General features: G+C 45.3%; 5 protein-coding genes across 5 annotated transcripts; 3 read left to right on the forward strand and 2 right to left on the reverse strand.

The window, feature by feature from the left end:
* Positions 1-2,636: 2,636 nt before the first annotated feature.
* N7487_010413 (uncharacterized protein) lies at positions 2,637-3,853 on the forward strand (the record flags this gene model as incomplete). Its single annotated transcript, XM_056878143.1, has 2 exons — positions 2,637-3,124; positions 3,205-3,853. The coding sequence occupies 2 exons, from the start codon at positions 2,637-2,639 to the stop codon at positions 3,851-3,853; spliced, it is 1,137 nt and encodes a 378-aa protein (XP_056726723.1).
* A 928-nt stretch (positions 3,854-4,781) lies between these two features.
* On the reverse strand, positions 4,782-9,920 carry N7487_010414 (ABC multidrug transporter; the record flags this gene model as incomplete). Its single annotated transcript, XM_056878144.1, has 13 exons — positions 4,782-5,949; positions 6,006-6,131; positions 6,186-6,225; positions 6,279-6,343; positions 6,466-6,516; positions 6,576-6,647; positions 6,701-6,824; positions 6,879-7,208; positions 7,262-7,424; positions 7,491-8,245; positions 8,306-8,455; positions 8,523-9,633; positions 9,690-9,920. The coding sequence occupies 13 exons, from the start codon at positions 9,918-9,920 to the stop codon at positions 4,782-4,784; spliced, it is 4,386 nt and encodes a 1,461-aa protein (XP_056726724.1).
* A 1,609-nt stretch (positions 9,921-11,529) lies between these two features.
* N7487_010415 (oxidase ustYa family protein) lies at positions 11,530-12,692 on the reverse strand (the record flags this gene model as incomplete). Its single annotated transcript, XM_056878145.1, has 6 exons — positions 11,530-11,633; positions 11,691-11,852; positions 11,966-12,050; positions 12,098-12,213; positions 12,274-12,399; positions 12,455-12,692. The coding sequence occupies 6 exons, from the start codon at positions 12,690-12,692 to the stop codon at positions 11,530-11,532; spliced, it is 831 nt and encodes a 276-aa protein (XP_056726725.1).
* An 876-nt stretch (positions 12,693-13,568) lies between these two features.
* Positions 13,569-14,485, forward strand: N7487_010416 (oxidase ustYa family protein; the record flags this gene model as incomplete). Its single annotated transcript, XM_056878146.1, has 5 exons — positions 13,569-13,722; positions 13,793-13,914; positions 14,012-14,096; positions 14,159-14,365; positions 14,418-14,485. The coding sequence occupies 5 exons, from the start codon at positions 13,569-13,571 to the stop codon at positions 14,483-14,485; spliced, it is 636 nt and encodes a 211-aa protein (XP_056726726.1).
* A 2,693-nt stretch (positions 14,486-17,178) lies between these two features.
* On the forward strand, positions 17,179-17,608 carry N7487_010417 (uncharacterized protein; the record flags this gene model as incomplete). The annotated part of the gene is made up of 2 exons (XM_056878147.1): positions 17,179-17,260; positions 17,316-17,608. 2 exons carry the CDS (start codon positions 17,179-17,181, stop codon positions 17,606-17,608), a joined length of 375 nt encoding a protein of 124 aa, XP_056726727.1.
* Positions 17,609-18,233: the final 625 nt, after the last annotated feature.

Genomic DNA, 18,233 nt, shown 5'->3' on the forward strand with positions numbered 1-18,233 from the left:
GCACTCTGCAGGGATGTTGTTAGTTTTGACCCTGCATGACCCCACATCTTGACTGCCCAAAAACGTGGAGTCATTCTGCTACAATGCCAAGACTTATCTATACGCAATAGCTTAAAAGGCTAATTACTTTTACATAATCATGTTGGGTCAACCTTGGAAGGTTAAATTGCGGAACGCCTACCTAGGTACAGGTGATATCATAGTCTAGAGTAGCTATATCAGAAATAGACGGGTACGACAATGTATGGTAAAAAATGACATATGTAAAATTCTCTAACGTATTTCACCAGTGAATGGGCTGCTACTAGTGAGTGAGCCACCCAAAACACCATAGTAAATGCGATATATTCCACATTTATATCTCAACAACTATATATTTATTCTATCTCCCCGTTTGTCGATAGCTACTGATAAGGATTGTTGGCACTATATATTAATTTTAAAGAGAGTAGAATACTATAATACTGTCATTTCAAAAATTATCGAAAATTACATTCTAAAACTCTAGAAATATATATATCGCTGCCATAAAGATATGAACTTTCCCCAAACTCCCCAGTTATACTAGATATCACCTATAAAGTAGTATACTATAAGGCAAAGTCCCTATAGACCACGGTTGTCCAGGTATCAAGCTATAATATATCGCATTTACTATGGTGTTTTTGGTGGCCCATTCACTGGTGAAATACGTTAACTAACTAAATTGACAAATTCCGCTCTTTTTTCAATTTGTGCGGACATAGCTGATTAAGCAATGTATGTACTATTGTATGGTACCGTTATCATGACGGTCCATTGATTTTCCGGTTTGTAAAGACTTGGTAATTTCATTCTCGACAGATATCATAGTCTAGATTAGCTATATCACGTATACAGATTAACTTTTTCAACACGTGCGGTTTAGATCCTATGGAAGCCCCACTAAGGAACCAACAGTTACACTTACATGTTATAATAGCCCTAACTTAAGTGAAGGTGGTGGGTCTAAATGGGTGGTGGATTCGGGGTCTATTTCACCGAAAGCCGAAAAAGATCATCACTGTTTGAATATGCTCCATCCAGTATTCAACGGCATAGTTGATGTTACCCATTGATTTATAGCTCACAAGCAGTCCTAGCACAGTACACGCATTAATAGATCGATGCCCTCTTTGTACTCTAGTGGTGTCTATATAGCGGGACATTGGTATCACCCACCTTATTTCATAGCCTTGTCTGAAGATATATACCGTTATACTGCAAAGTGAGACATTAGAGGCCTATTAGACTTTCTGCTCGGAATCTTTCTTCAATCTCCGACAGTCGCTCTCACGCGGTTTCGTAATATCATTCTTTTAACTTTAAAATTTGGCTGGGCAGGTTTTGGTAGTTGGTCTTCGGGCATTTCAGATCAATATATTCATCATTTCATCTCTTGTTATCAGGATATCCAATTCATTTATCCACACACTGATCATACCAATTAACCTAACGTTGGTAACATCGATTTACGGTTCCCCTTAGAAAGGAAGGCTCCAGGGAGCTTCGGCATCGGGCTTATCAAGGCCCGAGGTCGCAGAGCTAAGCGCCGAACACCGGTGAGATCGACAATCAGATACTTAAAGACAATCTATCAAATGGGCTTGACACTTCATACTACCCTCCCTAGGCAGAATTCTGTCAATGTGTATCTGCCAAGTCCACGCTAAATTTCGCTAGTGTGGTGTATTGCGTATACTATCTACACCAATCTGCAAGTGATTTAGTAGCAAAAACACGGTATGCGGATGTAATAAAATGCTAACTCTATAGTTAGTGGATATATATGTTTTGGCCCCACATCCCTATAATTATATAATATACTGCCGGTCAGAAACCTCATGAATTCAAATTTAGTATGGTGAGTGTCACCGTGTTATGTAAGCGGTATGTATTTGTCATGGCGGTGAGCTGGGTGGGGCTAGGGGTGCAGAAACTCATCTCACTGTACTAGTGTAAAGATAGATGTAGGTTCCACATTGACAGAATTCTGACTAGGGAGGGTAAACAATCCAAGCCATTTGGTAAGTGTTCTGTAGCAATTTCTGGGTAATCTTTTTGCTTCTGTGAACTTTTGTAATCTTTGGGCAACCTTCGTTTTGACAGTTTGAAGCTAGATGGGGCGATATTTCCCTGAAACCCCCTGTCGGAATTTCCGGGCCATGACATATTGGTAGCACGCCTCCAGTATTTTGTATGATTCCCTGGTCCAAAATATATGGAAGGGGGGGATACCCATCAGCAAAATCTCCGAAGCGCATCCAATCCTGAACTTTAACATTGTGAAAATTAACATCTAGCGTCACTCTGGCCCCTCCTGGAGGATATCGAGATATCGAGTAATCGAGTCGGCATTCGTAGTCCACCCTCATGCCGCTGAGTCAGCTCAGTGAAGACGAATGTGGCAAGTCAGCGACAAATTATGTGGGCCAAAGGCATTCAGTGACTTCAAGGACAAATTACGAATATAATTAAAACGTACTAGGGAATATATCTAGCGGCTCACGGGTCCCGATCACGGCAAAATTCCGGCTTCTGCAGTCCCTTTATAGTTATATAAAACCCACCTTCCCTCCCTAAATGTGATCAATCTATCCTCTGCAATACACTTCACCATGTACTTTCTCTTGGCCATTTTTATAACCTTTGCTGCTGGAATTCCCCATGGTCAATCTTCGACCTCTCCAGGCAAACTCAGCACGGGATCACTTTCCGATCTCTATGTTGAAAACGCCCCCGACTATCTTCGACCATATGTGATTCCGCACTATGCGAACTCTCATGCAGTCTCCGTTGGCAGCCAAGTGTACAGATTCATGGTAACGGGTCCATCCTCCGACAATGCCTTCACTCTGATGAGCACAAGCGCTCCCGTGAGCACAGAACTGGGTGTCCTACCGCATATCCACCAGAGGCACTATGAAAACTTCTATAACTTGAAGGGCCGCTTTCAACTGTGGGCGGAGAAAGGAGATAGTGGGCAACAAGCTCGTCTTTTGTCTCAAGGAGATTACGGCTCGGTGCCTCGTAATACGACCCATACCTTCCAAGTGTTGGATCCAGATACTGAAATGATCGGTGCTATTGTTCCCGGAGGCTTCGAGTGAGTACCAACCCGTTACCGCGTATTCCCTAGCTGGGAAAACAAGCCAGTAGTGAACCTTAAAGTTGACACTTGAATAGGGATTTGTTCTACGCACTGGGCACTAATTTCACTTCGTCAACAAACACTCCTTATGTTCCGGCAGCTAGCGATGCTTCGACCTCTGGCGGTAACGATGCTAGCACCATCTCCGCCCTTGAACAGTTTGACGTCTATTCGCAACTGGATTTCGTCCCTCGCCGCGATTTGATTAATGGAACCGCACCTTCTGGAACCGAATGGCACACTGGCTCGAACTCATTGGGAGCTCCCGCTACACCATATTTCATTGCCAATGGGTATGGGCAAAAGTATCTCAACTCTCAATATGGGTACCAAATTGTGCAACCGCTTGTCACACCCACTCAGGCTCAGGATGTCAATTTCACTCAGTCCACGATCACGATTTCCAGATTGCAAAGCAATATCACCGCACCAGTTTACCGCCAGTCTGGCTCCAGCGCATTCCAGGTTGTTGAAGGAATCCTCAAAATAAAGATTGGGAACTACCCAACTGCAACTTTGACCACGGGTGATGTGGCCTTCATCCCCGGAAACGTGTCTTACAGCTACTGGAGCGATGTCTTCTTCACCAAGGTACTCTATGTGAGCCGTGGAACTGATGGATTGGACCGGAAGCTGATCAAAGGCGGCAAACAATGGGATTTCGTTACATTTCCCAAGGAGTGAGCCAGGTGGTATAGAGGAAGGTAGAATGGGCTAGTGCCGGCGAGGAGAGTTTGGAATGCCGATTGACCCTTCGTCGAAAAATTTGGATAGTCACAATCTACATTGTCACATGCTTTGCATAGGGAACCATGTACATACACACCGGATTTTAGGCCGCGCGATATGGCTTTCCCTTTCCGTTTTAGTGCTCACTCCTTGCCGCTTTTTGCTCACTGAGTAAAGCTGAGCACTCCCCTGGGTATTACGTAATCGTTAAACCCGACCTCTCGATCTTTGCAGCTCGAGACCAGTAGTTCTGGTCAAACAGACCTGAAGGGTTCCATTCTTTGTGGGCAAAAAGAATGTCGCGCTCGACATTGACTTTTCTTTTCTTCAACACCTTGATCGTATCGGACCCAGAGGTTCCGAGTGACTCTACCGAGTTGCAGAGGTCTGCAATTAGTGGATGTGAAGTCATCTTGATGAGTATAGAAGGGGTTGGGCTTGATGGATGGATGGTTAAAGAATAAACATTCTAATGTTGCTATATTTACTATACGATGCAACTTTGGCAAGGTACGGGTATGACTGAGAACTAAACCACATACGGAGTAGATCCCGTCATTATTATCTAATACTCGAGACCAGCTGCCCAGATGCCACCCATCGAACCGTGGACCCGTGGAAGTTTATTTACCGGCTATACCATGGATGTACATGTATATATTCAAGCTCACTAGGTGGACAACCTGCCATCAAGGGCTATTTGATGCTGTTGCGACGAGTCATGAACAAAACTGAAGCCCTGACATGCCGCCGGAAACATGCGCCATGCGTCAAAAGCACGCATACAAGTTATCACGCAAAGCCAGCCAGAAACATATTTCCTTCATCTTACATTTCTTCCAGTACACGACAAAAGCGACACTAGGATTTCCATCTGATACCTTCACGTAGAATCCAGCATTGTCCCAAATATGCCGTCTTGTTCACGTAACTCTTCTGGTGTGCCCATCTGCACGACCCGACCTTCCTCCAGTACCACAACAAGATCCAAGTCCAAAATGGATTGGATATCATGCATCACAACTATCACCGTCCGTTCCCGAAAATTGTCCGTAATGACCCGTCGGACCACCTTCGTCGTTTCCACCGTGAGATGGCTCGTCGGCTCATCTAGGACAACAACAGAGCCCGTACGAAGGAGGGCACGCGCGCATGCAAATAGTTGACTCTGCCCTGCGGATAAGCTCTGGCTTTGGTCGTCAAGCACGGCAGATAGCCCTCCACGTTCCTCGATCGCGTCCCACAGCTGTACAGTCTGCAGAGCATCAATGAGCTGGATATCATCGTCGCACAGATCCTGCTGCTGCCGCTGACACCCCAGCAGAAGGTTTTCACGCACAGTCAGCCCGGGGACAATGTAGCTTTCTTGGGCAATACCAATGAGCGCAGCGCGTAGGGTATCTGGATGCAGATGAGCAAGGTTCAGCCCATCGATTGTCACGGTGCCGTCTGTGACGGACACCATGCCGAATAGCGTCGCCAAGAGTGTGCTCTTCCCACTACCCGTGCGGCCACAAATGCCAAGTTTTGCGCCAGGCGGGATTGTAAAAGAAATGTCTTGCAGAGCTGCAGGGCCATCGGCCGTATACCTAGCGGTCAAATGCGTGATCTCGATGTGTCCCTGTGTGGGCCAGGACGATTGAGACTGGGGCAGCGTAGTAAGGGAGTCCTTGGAAGAAGCCTCCGACTGTGCAGCCATAGCATGATGATTAAAAGCCTCCAGCCGACTTATAGATCCTAGAGAAATTTCCATGACTGCCCACTGAAGTACCAGGAGCTGTAGACTCTCACTTAACGAAATCACATTTACAAGGGCAAGGCCGATCAATGCTGAGCGCGTGCGTAGGGCGATCGCAGTACCCACAACGAGGACCGCCAATCCCGCAGCAATCATGTCCAGTACTAGGGTAAGCCAGCGTTGCAGCATAAAGCGCTGGTAGTATGGTCGCTGTGATGCGCTGAGGTGGCTTTGGTATACTGCTTGTGTCCTATGCTGCCAGCCAAATGCACGAATCGTCTGAAGGCCGTCAATAGTTTCTAAAAAGTGGTTTCTGCACTCAGTTAGATGTGGATTGGGTTAGAACGTTGTGAGAGGGCTGAGGCATACAGGAGGGGAGATTTAGCCTCAATATCCATAGAACGTAGTTGCCGTGATGTGCGAAGATAGAACCGCTGGACAGCAATGACGGTGGCGAATATGAACGGGAACGCTATGAGGAGATAAGGAGAAGCACTAGAGAAGGTTAGTGGATGTTGATACTCTCATAGCGCAAGTCGCAGCCCGTACCTGGAAATGATTAATACTTGAGCCAGTGTCCCCAATGCACCTGGACTGGTCAGTTATTTGCTGCACATCTGGATCTAGCATTCAATAACTTACCCTCAGACGCGTTGAGAAAAGTCAAAGGCAGTGTCCAGTCAACCAACTGTAAATCTTGGCTGAAACTACTCTGGATGTTAGTTTTGATTAAGCCAATGGATGAGCGGTAGCGAAGGGAATCCATCTGTCCCTTATCCCCAACCGTATAGTCAAGGACAGGAAGGAGACACGAAGGAACATATCTTACCGGTTTGCAATGGACCCTGTGCTCATTATGCTGAAACAGGGAAAGGGGAGACTGTTCAAATGTTGCCATTAGCTCGAATTTTGAAAATGATGTGGAGTACAGGTTCTTACGACATCACCGCGCTTAGGAGACGCGTATGGAAATAGCGACTCGCGTGGGGCATAGTGACTCGAAACTGCTGGCTAAATGTTTCGTTAGACACGATCCTCAGTATCCCGTTGTTAAATATACTCACAACGCAGCAACCAACGTAAAACTCAAACCCAGAGCTTGGAAGACACTGTATATCCCGATATACCTTGCATATAGCCGTCCCATCTCCTGCGAGTTACCATCGAGCCACCACTGGAGCCACACAGCTATATCTTTGTAAGTTATTCTGTCTCATATTTGGGGAATAGGACCCAACAGACTCGGAAATTTGGAGAAGAAGGTCTGAAGAGTGAGTAGTGCACCCAGAGTCAATCCCTTGCAGAGACCTATAGATTTGAAATACGATCTATAAGGTGATCCTTTCGCTGAAGAGATTTCAAGGTCATTGCTCTTGGATTGCGTCGATAGCTCTTTCGATGCGACAGGCTCCAATGGGGAGGTGCCCTCTAATGTAGGTTCAAATTTCTCTTCTTCGACAGCGCTGAGACTATCAGGAAGCAGATGTGACATTTGTCGCATTGGTCCATGCGCTTTTAAGGCTCCATTATCATCGAGAATGATTAAAAAGTCGGCATAAGGCACCAAGCGGTCTATAGTTCACATGTTGTTAATCAAGTGACTATAGAACCATGACTGGACGTACCTGTGCTTGAAGTAATAACCACAGTCTGGTCATTACTTCTCATCAAACCATTTGGGCCCAGGAGACGTCGAACGACGGTTTGCTCGGTTCGAGAATCAAGGGCACAGAAACTATCATCCAGTATGATAACTTTTTGCTGAGAATATGCGGCCCGTGCTAGAGACTATTTGCATCAAGAATGTGAGTCCTGCATTCTTAGTAGAGCCATGTTGTCAATAATTGCACATACGATCCTCTGCTTCTGTCCTCCACTCAGTGTAGCGCCACCACTTCCAACATTGGTAAGATCATGCTCCAGCATAGACTCGAGGTCACGTTCCAATTCACAAGCCCAAACCGTTTCATCGTATAATCTCTTTTGATAATCTTCGAGGTGGCCGGCAATATTAGCTCGGATAGATTGATTGCCGATCCACGGCGTTTGATCACAGTAAGCACAGCAATCGAACCCTCTAGTGGAGACCCCTTGAGAAATATTCAATTCACCAAGTATTGCCTTCACTAAAGCTGACTTTCCACTACCGGTCGGCCCCATTACCAAAGTCACCTTGGACCACGGGATATTGATAGTCAAGCTCTGGAGGGTAGGGAAAGAAGAACCTGGGTAAGAAAAGGTTGCATTGTGAGATGTGAATGCAAAGTGAGGCTTTGAATTGCTTTGGTATTCCACCAAGGGAATACTCAAAGCAATTGGTTGTTTTTCTGGGCCCATTGTGAGCTGTGTCTCAGATTCTCTGTCCATGATGGCTTTCCGATCCGTCATATTTGGCTGTTTGAGGAAGTTCTCCACCCGATTTAGACAGCTAAAAGCTGCGATGATAGCAGGTATTTGTTGAAAAACAGCCGCAAGAGGCGATGTGACAAGGCCAATTAGCGACAAAGCTGTGAATATTCTGGCAGTACTGGAACTGTCCCAAATATTATGTTGAGTGGCAGCATAGATCACCAGGGTAATAACGGGAGATATCGCGGATGGAGCATATGCTTATGCAAATCGTCAAACCAGTACTCTGTGAATTTGCCCAGGGTGGAGCTCATGCTCACCTAAACCCATGACCCACACAAGTAAGCCTCGATAGCTCTTGGCAGAATCCAGCTCGGCATCTCGAAATTTGAAGATCATATCGAAGATAGGTCTACCTAATCCGGACATCTGAATGATCTTCATGTTCGATAACATTGACGTGGTAGCATCTATGGCGATACGCAAGACGAGATCAGAGATGCCAGATGGAGATTAACCACCTTGATCATGACTTACTTAGACGTGTCTGGACACTTTCTAGCCATCCCTTCTGACATATCCCAACGCGCTGGGATATCTTATAGGTGGCCACCGCACAAACAGCCGCGACAATCATAGGAGCTATACAAGCTACCCCTACCTGCTGCTCCAGGAGCCAGGTCCCGATCCCAATTTGAAGCAAACTTGAATACAGTTCGTGCAGCTGATCCAGCCCCGTACATGCCATTTCAATATCTGTGCTGACAAGTGACACGGGTGTCTTTTTCGCATCCATTGGATGGATTGAAAGGGTTTTTTGGAAGACAGCAGAGAGGAGGACACCGCGAAGCAGGGTGATGAATTGCAGCTGAAAGCGCCAGTAGGCGCCAGTTGCAATTGCTAGACCGATGTAAATAATGCCGTATCCACCCAATATACCATAGCCGAGATCTTCTGCTGATGTGTCTTCCAGCCACCGAAGAAGCTTGAGCATTAGAATTGGTTGAAGTAAGGTGAATGTCAAAACACACAATCGCGGGATAACTGGGCACATCAGCCTGTGCCAGAAGGATTTAAGGATTGTCCTCACAAGACTGTGTCGATGTGCTTTCTCTTTTTCGAAGATCTGTGTAAATTGTGACTCCATGTTCGTAACAGTACAGCTTTTCGGCAACTGGTTAAGATCACTCAGTGTGAGGACATTCTTGAAGCCGGTCCAAAGGAATGGAAGAAGCCAAGAAAAAAGACCATTGCTGAATATCCCACCAGTTTCTTCCGGCGACCGAGTTTTATCCTCCTTGTTGATGAAGTATTTTGCCTTCCTTGAAGATTCGACAGTCAACAAAGCCAGCTTTACGGCAAGACTCGACGACGAAACAATTTTAAGTACAAGCTTTTCAGACTTGAGTAGCCAGAGGGTCCGAAGAGATGTTGCATCAAGCAAGACTGATGTAGAGAGGTAGGTGAGCAGGAGACTAGATGGACGAATGGTTTTGGTGTGTTCCAGGTGAGAGAGCACGCATATCAAAAGTACATCTGCTACAGAAAGGGATAAGGAGGCAATTGAACTCGGCCGGCTGTTACTTCCCAGTGTAATGGATAACACAAGCAAACACAGCTGCAAGATGCCCAGAATCGCCCCGAGTGACTAGCTGGACGTTAACATGCGCAATTTTATTGCCCGATGCTGGGCAAGAGACTTACCTGCTTGACCCAGCGAAGCGACGTCGCTGAGACTCGATACCTTGCATGATAAAGATGAACAATGCGAGCAGCAGCACATAAAATGAATAACGATGAGGGTAGAATGGAGAAAATGCTTTGTTCGAATTCGACGGTAAAGTCAAAGTTGCGGCACTGAGCCTTGACACGAGGTCCGAACTGGTCATCCGCCGATAGGCAATCACTATCATTCAGGAAAGTGAAGGTCTCCATTGTAGCTATTCTGTCCTCTGAAAATATTAACAAGCTAGTTAGGTAAAAGGGGGTGAACGGTAACCATTTAATTTGAGGTTCACGTGTTTTGGACACGCTAACCGAGATTCTGACTAGCTAATAAGCTATTTGGATACATATCGTGTCAATCCAATCACAAATCTGTCAGTTATCTTCCATTCAGGTTTAAGGATGAACCAATCACTGGTGCTATCTGCTCACGACCTAAAGATCCCTGCAAACTAACTAGGGTGGTAGCTTCCTACCCACACCGTGTTTAATTATACTACCTTAGCGTCGGGGTTAGGGGTTAGTTTGCCCGATAAAAAAAAAAAAAAAAACAAATTCCCCGCCCATAAGACGGGACGGGACGGGACGGGACGGGGCGGATAATCCCTTTCAACTTTTGGTGTCTGAAAATGTTGAAATCTAAAGGGATATAAGCGGCTATTTACACCCAACTGATTGTTTCAGGGAGTGGAAGCTGGGAATAAAGCGGAGAATATACTCATATATATAGATGAGGTTGTCGTCGGTAGGATCAAGTCATCGGGTACGGTAATGTGGCCGTAGATAGCAGACGCAGATCCCGCATTCGCTAAGAAACGCCATATTTAGCGAAAGGTAAGACACTGAATCAGCCAGTAAATATAACTACGGAGTAGAGTGGCAATTAATATCATTCGATTGCGGAAAGCAGGCTTTGCCACGGTCGTTTAATTAAAACCTAACCAATTAGTATCACGTACGCTTGATGGAATTGCTCGATCAAACTCCAACCAATCTATACTAAGAGCGGTCGGCATGATCTGTTAATACCGGATATATTACATTTCTCTTCTGTGAGACTCACTTTTCAGGGTTAAAGGGGGTTACCGCATTCCATTGTTGCATATCTGTTTTTATTTACCGCACCGCAAGATCCCTAATCTCAGGCACTATGGACGATCATCCTCCCCTAGCGGAACCACTATTATAATGGGAAGCTGTGACGAACTGTTTGGGTGAACAGACAGGTCCAATTATATAGGGATATGAGCAGCAATTTCCGAGCAGTACATCTTACCAGCTAACAAACGAAGGGTAGTAAGGAGGATCCTAAGAAGAACCGTAGTAAACGGGATTGTTTTTTGAATAGTGTTTATTGTTGTGTCTAATTCTCTGGATATTTCCTGGGAGGTCCATCGTAAATAGTATAGAGTGTTTGGTCATCTAACAAAACCATTCTATTTCCGTATATGTCAACATGTAGGAGGCTACTGGTTAACGTTCCCACTATAACATGTAAGTACTAAATAACTAGTTATCATAAGGAACGCTCCCCATGTCATCTTTCACCAGGGTAGGGCTCCTTTCCACAAGAAAATGGGATTTATTTTCAATACGTAGGCGGTTTTAAAATTGTCAAAAGGCTTTCAACTAGGAAGATTTATCATTTAAAATTGAAATAAACTAACATAATATGATAAACTGGCTCTGCACTAGTGAGGTGATACCCCTTACCGATGAGGCGGCATACAGTGCTTCGAGGTCATCTACTTCCGCTGTTATCGTCGCTATCAGGGTGATCTGAAAGGACCGCTTTTGATGAGATAAGAAACATCAGGCACTATGGCAGTCGACTAGGGCCCTCGAACGGAACGAACGGTAAGGTTTCAGGGATCCGGCCTTGGTCGTCTTCGACCTTTCTGTGTCCATTCGGGTAGGTTTGGCCTAGTCTCACTTGTCAGAAGTACACCGACGTTAGTTTGCGATAGACCGTGGACATACCGTATTTGGGATGGTTTAAAATGCCGGTCTCATAGACATTGACATAACGCTCCTTGAACCATGTCATCAAGAGATCCCAATTCACGCACTGATGATAGCCGAAAAAGTCGGTCTCGGGAACTCGGCTCACATCCGTCCACCAATATGTAATCATGGAGGTATCTGCTCGGCAAATAGTAGCTTGGCGTAGAATATCGATACAGTGTTCTGCCAGTGGGTATGAGATTCTTGGGTCATTCTCATTAAGAATACACATGCTACCAGTGAACACTTACCAACATGGGCATCCAGATCAATCAAATCCTGTTGTGACCATCTGTCCTGGTACTCATCGCGATGATAGCCCCATCGAATTTGTTTCTGATTCTCCGTTAGAACTACCTTGATGATTGAGGGGCTGGTCTTACCAGACAATGAAGCTCATGGTACACGGTTGGCATGGCCAAATATCCACCATCCCCGAGCTCCACTGATGTCTGATTCATTGCCAACATCTCCTCTGGTGTCAATCGCACATTGTTATCTAAGAGGTAGTCATTATTTGTAGGCTCTTAGATCCATAACGGGACTGGAAAATACTTACATTCCATCATATCATGCCATGCTTTGTCGACTTCAGGCGTTCGGTGAGTACTCATGTACTTGTTCAAATGTCGGCCGGAGGTGTCCATCTGAACCTTTTGGTATTCCAGATAATCACTTGTCGGGGCTCCAGACAATTTAGCATCAATTGGATTCAAGGGCGGAAGCGAGGAAAGACATACTGTAAATCAAACTATGCGGTTTACTCAAAACTCCCAGGCGACTTCCATGATTGAATAGCAATAGCGCTACAAAAATGAGGGTTGTCGAACAGTTGAAGGCAATACTTTTCCAATTGCGGTAAAACCATGTTGTCCTCTTATAGGAAGATTGGTAAACTTCGAAATCTTCACTTACCTTTGGCGACTCATCATCAACCAAAGGCGAAACCTCTTGATCTTTGTGCTCAATGTTTATCATTTTTCAGGCTCTCGAGATGTAAGACGAAGAAGAGAAAATTGAATACAGAACACTGGAATGTAGCAGTCATAAGAAATTTAGATAAGGGGGTAACAGGCGACACCGGGTCAGAAAGCCATTTCTTTGGAGAGGTGGCTGTATCATGGTCCAACGGAGATACCCCTCATCTTTTACTAGGCATGGTAATAGTGTCCCTATCATGATGTGGGTGAATGTTACATCAGATTCATTAACACAAGCCCCTTTCGGTAGCCTAGACCTCCAGTAAGTAGAAAAATTGACCTACTATTTCCGCATATCTATTTTTGAATGAATTCATTGGTGAAGTATTGGGCGGGGATAACACTAACGTACTATATGCACATGGGTGCCTGCATGAAGACCCTGGTCCCCGACCCCGGTATGGGTCACATCGGCTTAGCGAACGGCTAATTAAAAAGAACAAAAGAACCCCGTGGTAAGTTACGCGACATTGAAAAATACGCTTCGACGTACTAGTAATATACTAATACGTTCCGTGGCACATTCCCGTGTGTCTTGTTTCCGAGTACCATCTTCTTCTCCTTTTCTCTTCATCTCCAAATCTCGGTAGCCAAAACTCGGCCATCTGTCCGATTTAGTGTGACGATGAGGTTTCTACAGTTTCTTACTTCGAAAGAGATTCGATTTGAACAGCTTCCCTCGATAGAGAACCCCCCAATTCCGATGAAGGCACTGTTTATCTTAACCAAACTCGACGGAAGTATCACTTCGCGTCATGGTGGGCTCATCTGGTGCTTTTTACGTTCAACATTTTTCTCTTCTTGTTCATCGTCTTGAAAGGCCAGACCGATCAATATACTATTTGTTAGTGAACTTCTGATAAACGCTACAGATATGAAGAACTCTTTATCTAATCCCAATTCAGCACCCGCGAACGATGCCATCTCGTACGAAGATGTATACTACAACGCATCGTTAATCATCAAAAGCCCATTTACTGGCAAGCCTCGTGCAGAACTGGACCATGCCTGGTCAGATTTACTCCAATGTGAGACTCTTCCCTGTGTTGCCACACAATGCCATAGGAAAAAAAAAGCCTAACCAAATATCTCATCTAGATTCCAGTATTATCGTATCTGAAGCAGATCTAAAAAATGTGAATAAAACATCCATTCCAATTCCAGGCATGGATGATGCCTATTGGGTCGATCTCAGTGTCACTCACGAATTGCACTGCATTGTATGTGGTTCATCCCAACAAAGTCGAGTATAATTGCCAGATGGTGGCAAGTTTTACAGCAGTTCTGTCTTACTTACATTTGTCATTTTTTTGTTAGAAACGACTCTACCAGTATTTTCACAAAGAAACTTACTTTGCTAGTCTTTCTCCCGAGGATGAAGAACTGAACTTCATGCACACCGGTACGCCGAAGCTACATCGCCCAGAAGTGATGATGAATAAAGTACTGACATTAAGCTCTCAGATCACTGTTTGGAGATCCTCCGACAAGCAGCTATGTGCCATGCCGATACCTCGCTGATCCCAATGCGGTGGAGTGCCCACTCGCCTGTTCCGGAAGCAGACTTCTCGGTTCCACACAAGTGTGTCAACTGGGAAAAGTTGCGTATGTGGACCCGCGACCACTCGATCGATGTTATGAAGCCCGGTTTCTTACAACATCCAACCTTGGGTAGGTTTTCTTTCATCTTAGTGCAGGGTTCCTGATTAACTAACATATATAGGTCCTGCATTCCCAGATGGCAGTAATAAGGGAATAGGCGTAGAGCATAATCATACCCATGGTAATTGATTATTATAAGAGAATTAATATTGGAATTGTATATTCCCATCCTAGGTAGATGAGTTGCAATGCAAAGTTTGCCTCTTGCCGAGAAATCTTTATGACACGTCATATTTGTTAGTTTGTTAGTAGTATAACTATAGACTGACCATGGAATCCGACAATTCTTTTCAGTTCTAATATTTCAGAAATATTAGAGTTTCTGGTTAGAAATAAATTGTCATCAGTAGACTCGTTGGCAGGAACTACGTAATATTGAAAACCGGGGGGTAAAAGTCGACGGCTTGCTGTTTTAATTTGCTTGTATACAATTAACTACCCGGGAATTGAAGTTCTTCTAATAGACCTAGAAAGGCCAGGGACCATTTCATGAAAGATTTACCGTTGACATATGTATATATGTTAACTAGTATGGACCTACATACATAGTAGGAGATTCTCCAGCGAGCTATGAGATGTAAAGAGAAATATATCTCACTCGGTATACCTATAGCACAGAAAGTCCGATTCAGTATTCATGATGTCCATCACCCGCAGTGGTTCCACGAAATCCGACATTGGCAGCAGATCATAAACGCTCGCTTTTTGATCACTACCCATGGCTTTAGGACCGGTATATTCGAAATGTCTTTGCCGCGGACTGCGCTCCTGCCACAGCCACCACAGACGGTCCAGCTGAGTGTGATGGAGGTAGAAGACTGGATCTAGAACAAGGAGTCAGGCGAGCCATTATCACCTCCCTCACGGGGCACCAAGAAAAAACATAAATTAGCAGCGACTAACCATATGGAGCTGTGAAGCTGAAAAAAATCCCCTCGGACACCGTTTGGAATCAGATCATGTGGGCCCTTCTCTAACGCCCAGAAGAAGGATTCGAAGTCTTCCTGTGAGAGGATATCTTCTAATTGTTCGGGATGAACTCCATCTCCGGAGATAGAGCCGTTGTGGCCGTGGCCATCAGTGAACCCTCGTGAGAGACAGTGAGGCCGGCTCTTGGCCCCATAAAACAGGTTGGTGTGTCCAGCAAAAGGCCCATCTGTGACACACCTTCCTTCGCCAACCCCCTCCTCACCATTCACAAGCCCGTCCCCCCCCAAAGCCAGTCTCAGGACTCCAGACAGGAGACCCAGTCAGGTTAGCCCAGTCCAGAGACCAGTCCCAATACCTGAAGTTTAAAAATGTGAGAGATCAGTTTGGCCATTATATCTTGATGGTGTTGCCTACTCACGCTAATGCTCCATGATATCCACATTCAATTTTGAGTGTATTCTCATAAGTGTGGATGAAGTATCGATGCCACGATAGAAAAGCGGCCGAGTGATGGGCTGGGCATTATTTCACGCTTATTAGCAACAGATTGTTTCAAAGTAACGAGTATTCACGTAGAAATAAGAAATTAGCATACTGGCCGAGCCCGAGGTTGTATGGATCCAAGGAAAATCATCGTACAGGGTCCCATTTGTGCGAATCTTTGAAGGCCGCTGCATGAGGCATTTCACTGCCTGAATATAGTGTTGCTGCTCAGCCGTAGTCAACGTGCGCCATTCCTGTCGCACGGACGGCTCCTTACATGCTTTGGCAGGTTGAAAAGGATTCGCAGTTAAAACCACTTTTTGGCCTAGTTTTGTCACATCCCATGTGTGAAAAAGATTTCCTGCTGCATAGATCAACAGGCCAGTCAAAGTAAGAATAGGTATTCCCGACACGATAAATGGCAAATAACGCTTCACCCGGAACCTCTTGGTCGCTTTTTCCCATTGATGTCCGTCAACCAAATCATCGGTAAGAATTGAGGAATATTCCTCACTTTGTTGCCAGAATCGTATCCAGCTGACTTTAGCTGAAATACTTTTGATCTGTTTGGGAAGCTTCATTGGAAACGCTGAGGATGCACGCTTGGGGGAGGATTGGATTTGCAAATCGATACACAAAATAATTGAATGATCAACGGATATGTCGTGGTTACAGGGCTAGGATAGGAAATCAAGATGATAGAAATGTGTAGGTTCGACGCATGAGAAGGAGAGATGGGGTTGAAGATACATTCAATAGATTAGTACATATAGAAATTTGCAAAATACAAGATAAAATAACCTAAAATGGAAAATACGAGCAATTATTACATACGGTACATGATCAACATCCCAAGTGGGTTCCAAAGCGAAGCATTGCCAAGAAAACCAAAATTTTTGCCTGCACGATCTCCGCCTGCCCCGAAAAAAATCCCACGAATCGCAAGAGCTCTAATAGAGAAGACTCAATCTCGATTGCGTGCAGTGACTGCTTTGCTTGCACCATTTCCCTGGCATGAAAGCTGCCCCGGCGGACCTCCGCACAGACAGTCCAATATTTGTGCCGAAGTTTTGCCGTGATGCTACAGCGCCTCAGGGGACATGGTCAAGGGAGCAACTTCAGAGATAGGCGTGTTACATTGACAGCTCGCGTACCGGCAACGATGTCTCAGTAACCCTGCAAGGCAGAATAATTGTTTTCGTGAACTAACATGCATATGCAGGCCACGTATTCGAGGAGGAAGGGTTTGATCTTGAACACTGTGAGGGTAGCTGAAGATCAAGGTATAAGTATGCCATCATGAATTGCTTCCCATCAAGGAGAATAGTCAATATCGGTTCTATCTCGTTTGAGCCACTAAAAGTACACTTTCGATCCAGTCAAACTCCCTCCCCTCTTCTACCTACAAGATGATTTCTAAGAAGATCCTCCTTGGATTGGCCTTGTGTCTCTTAGGTGCAAGCTCTGCTCCCACTCCTTCGTCCGAGGGCGGTACATATTCCTGGTCTTTCCCACTGCGAATGTATTATTCTAACTAGCTCCTTAGGTGCTACACAGGCGAAACGGGATGACGCCGATGCCGCCTACGGAATTGGCTATCCTGCCAAGCGGGACGACGCCGATGCCGCCTACGGAATTGGCTATCCTGCCAAGCGGGATGACGCCGATGCTGCCTACTTGATAGGCTATCCTGCCAAGCGGGACGACGCCGATGCTGCCTACTTGATAGGCTATCCTGCCAAGCGGGATGACGCCGATGCTGCCTACTTGATAGGCTATCCTGCCAAGCGGGATGATGCCGATGCTGCCTACGGAATAGGGTATCCTTCTAAGGCCTAGAGTTGTCAGAATTTTGAGTTCTATGTGGTGGTAGCTGCTAGTAGTCTTGAAATTGATACGTCCATATTTTCTGTTCATGCTGCGTACCTCCGACCTACGGTTACTTTCTGAGAAGGACAACAGGCAAAACTAGCTTAGGCAGGAACTAATAGACTAATTAATTGAACTTTGACTGATTGATTGATAGTAAATTACGTATAATTCTCTAAGATGTGAAGCCCCACTATGCAGGGGCCCCGGTTTAATCGATCAGAGTGACAGGGTGCATACAATACTACTGCGAAGGTCAATACATATAGTACTGCCTATATTCAAACTGAACTCTGAGCTTCTAATATGTTCCGAGTTCCACTATATATAGTAGTGTTCATTAAACGAGATCATATAACTATGATCTTTATCTATATATATGCCTCCGGGGGTTATATAGATCCACTTCGAGTCCTACGACTAGACCTTGCCAACTCCCATGGGACCACTCCCATGGGAGTGCTAAGAATGGGACTAAGCGGTCCAGTCCGCTCCCATGGGACTTTGATGGGACTCCTATGGGACTGTAAACAGTGCAAACATGTAGAAAAATGTGACCTGCATAACTTATGAAGAATGCCACTGTTTTTTTGGG

This window comes from Penicillium crustosum, assembly GCF_028827405.1.
Source record: "Penicillium crustosum strain IBT 35664 chromosome Unknown utg000004l_segment0_segment0, whole genome shotgun sequence".
NCBI classification, from domain to species: Eukaryota; Fungi; Ascomycota; class Eurotiomycetes; order Eurotiales; family Aspergillaceae; genus Penicillium; species Penicillium crustosum.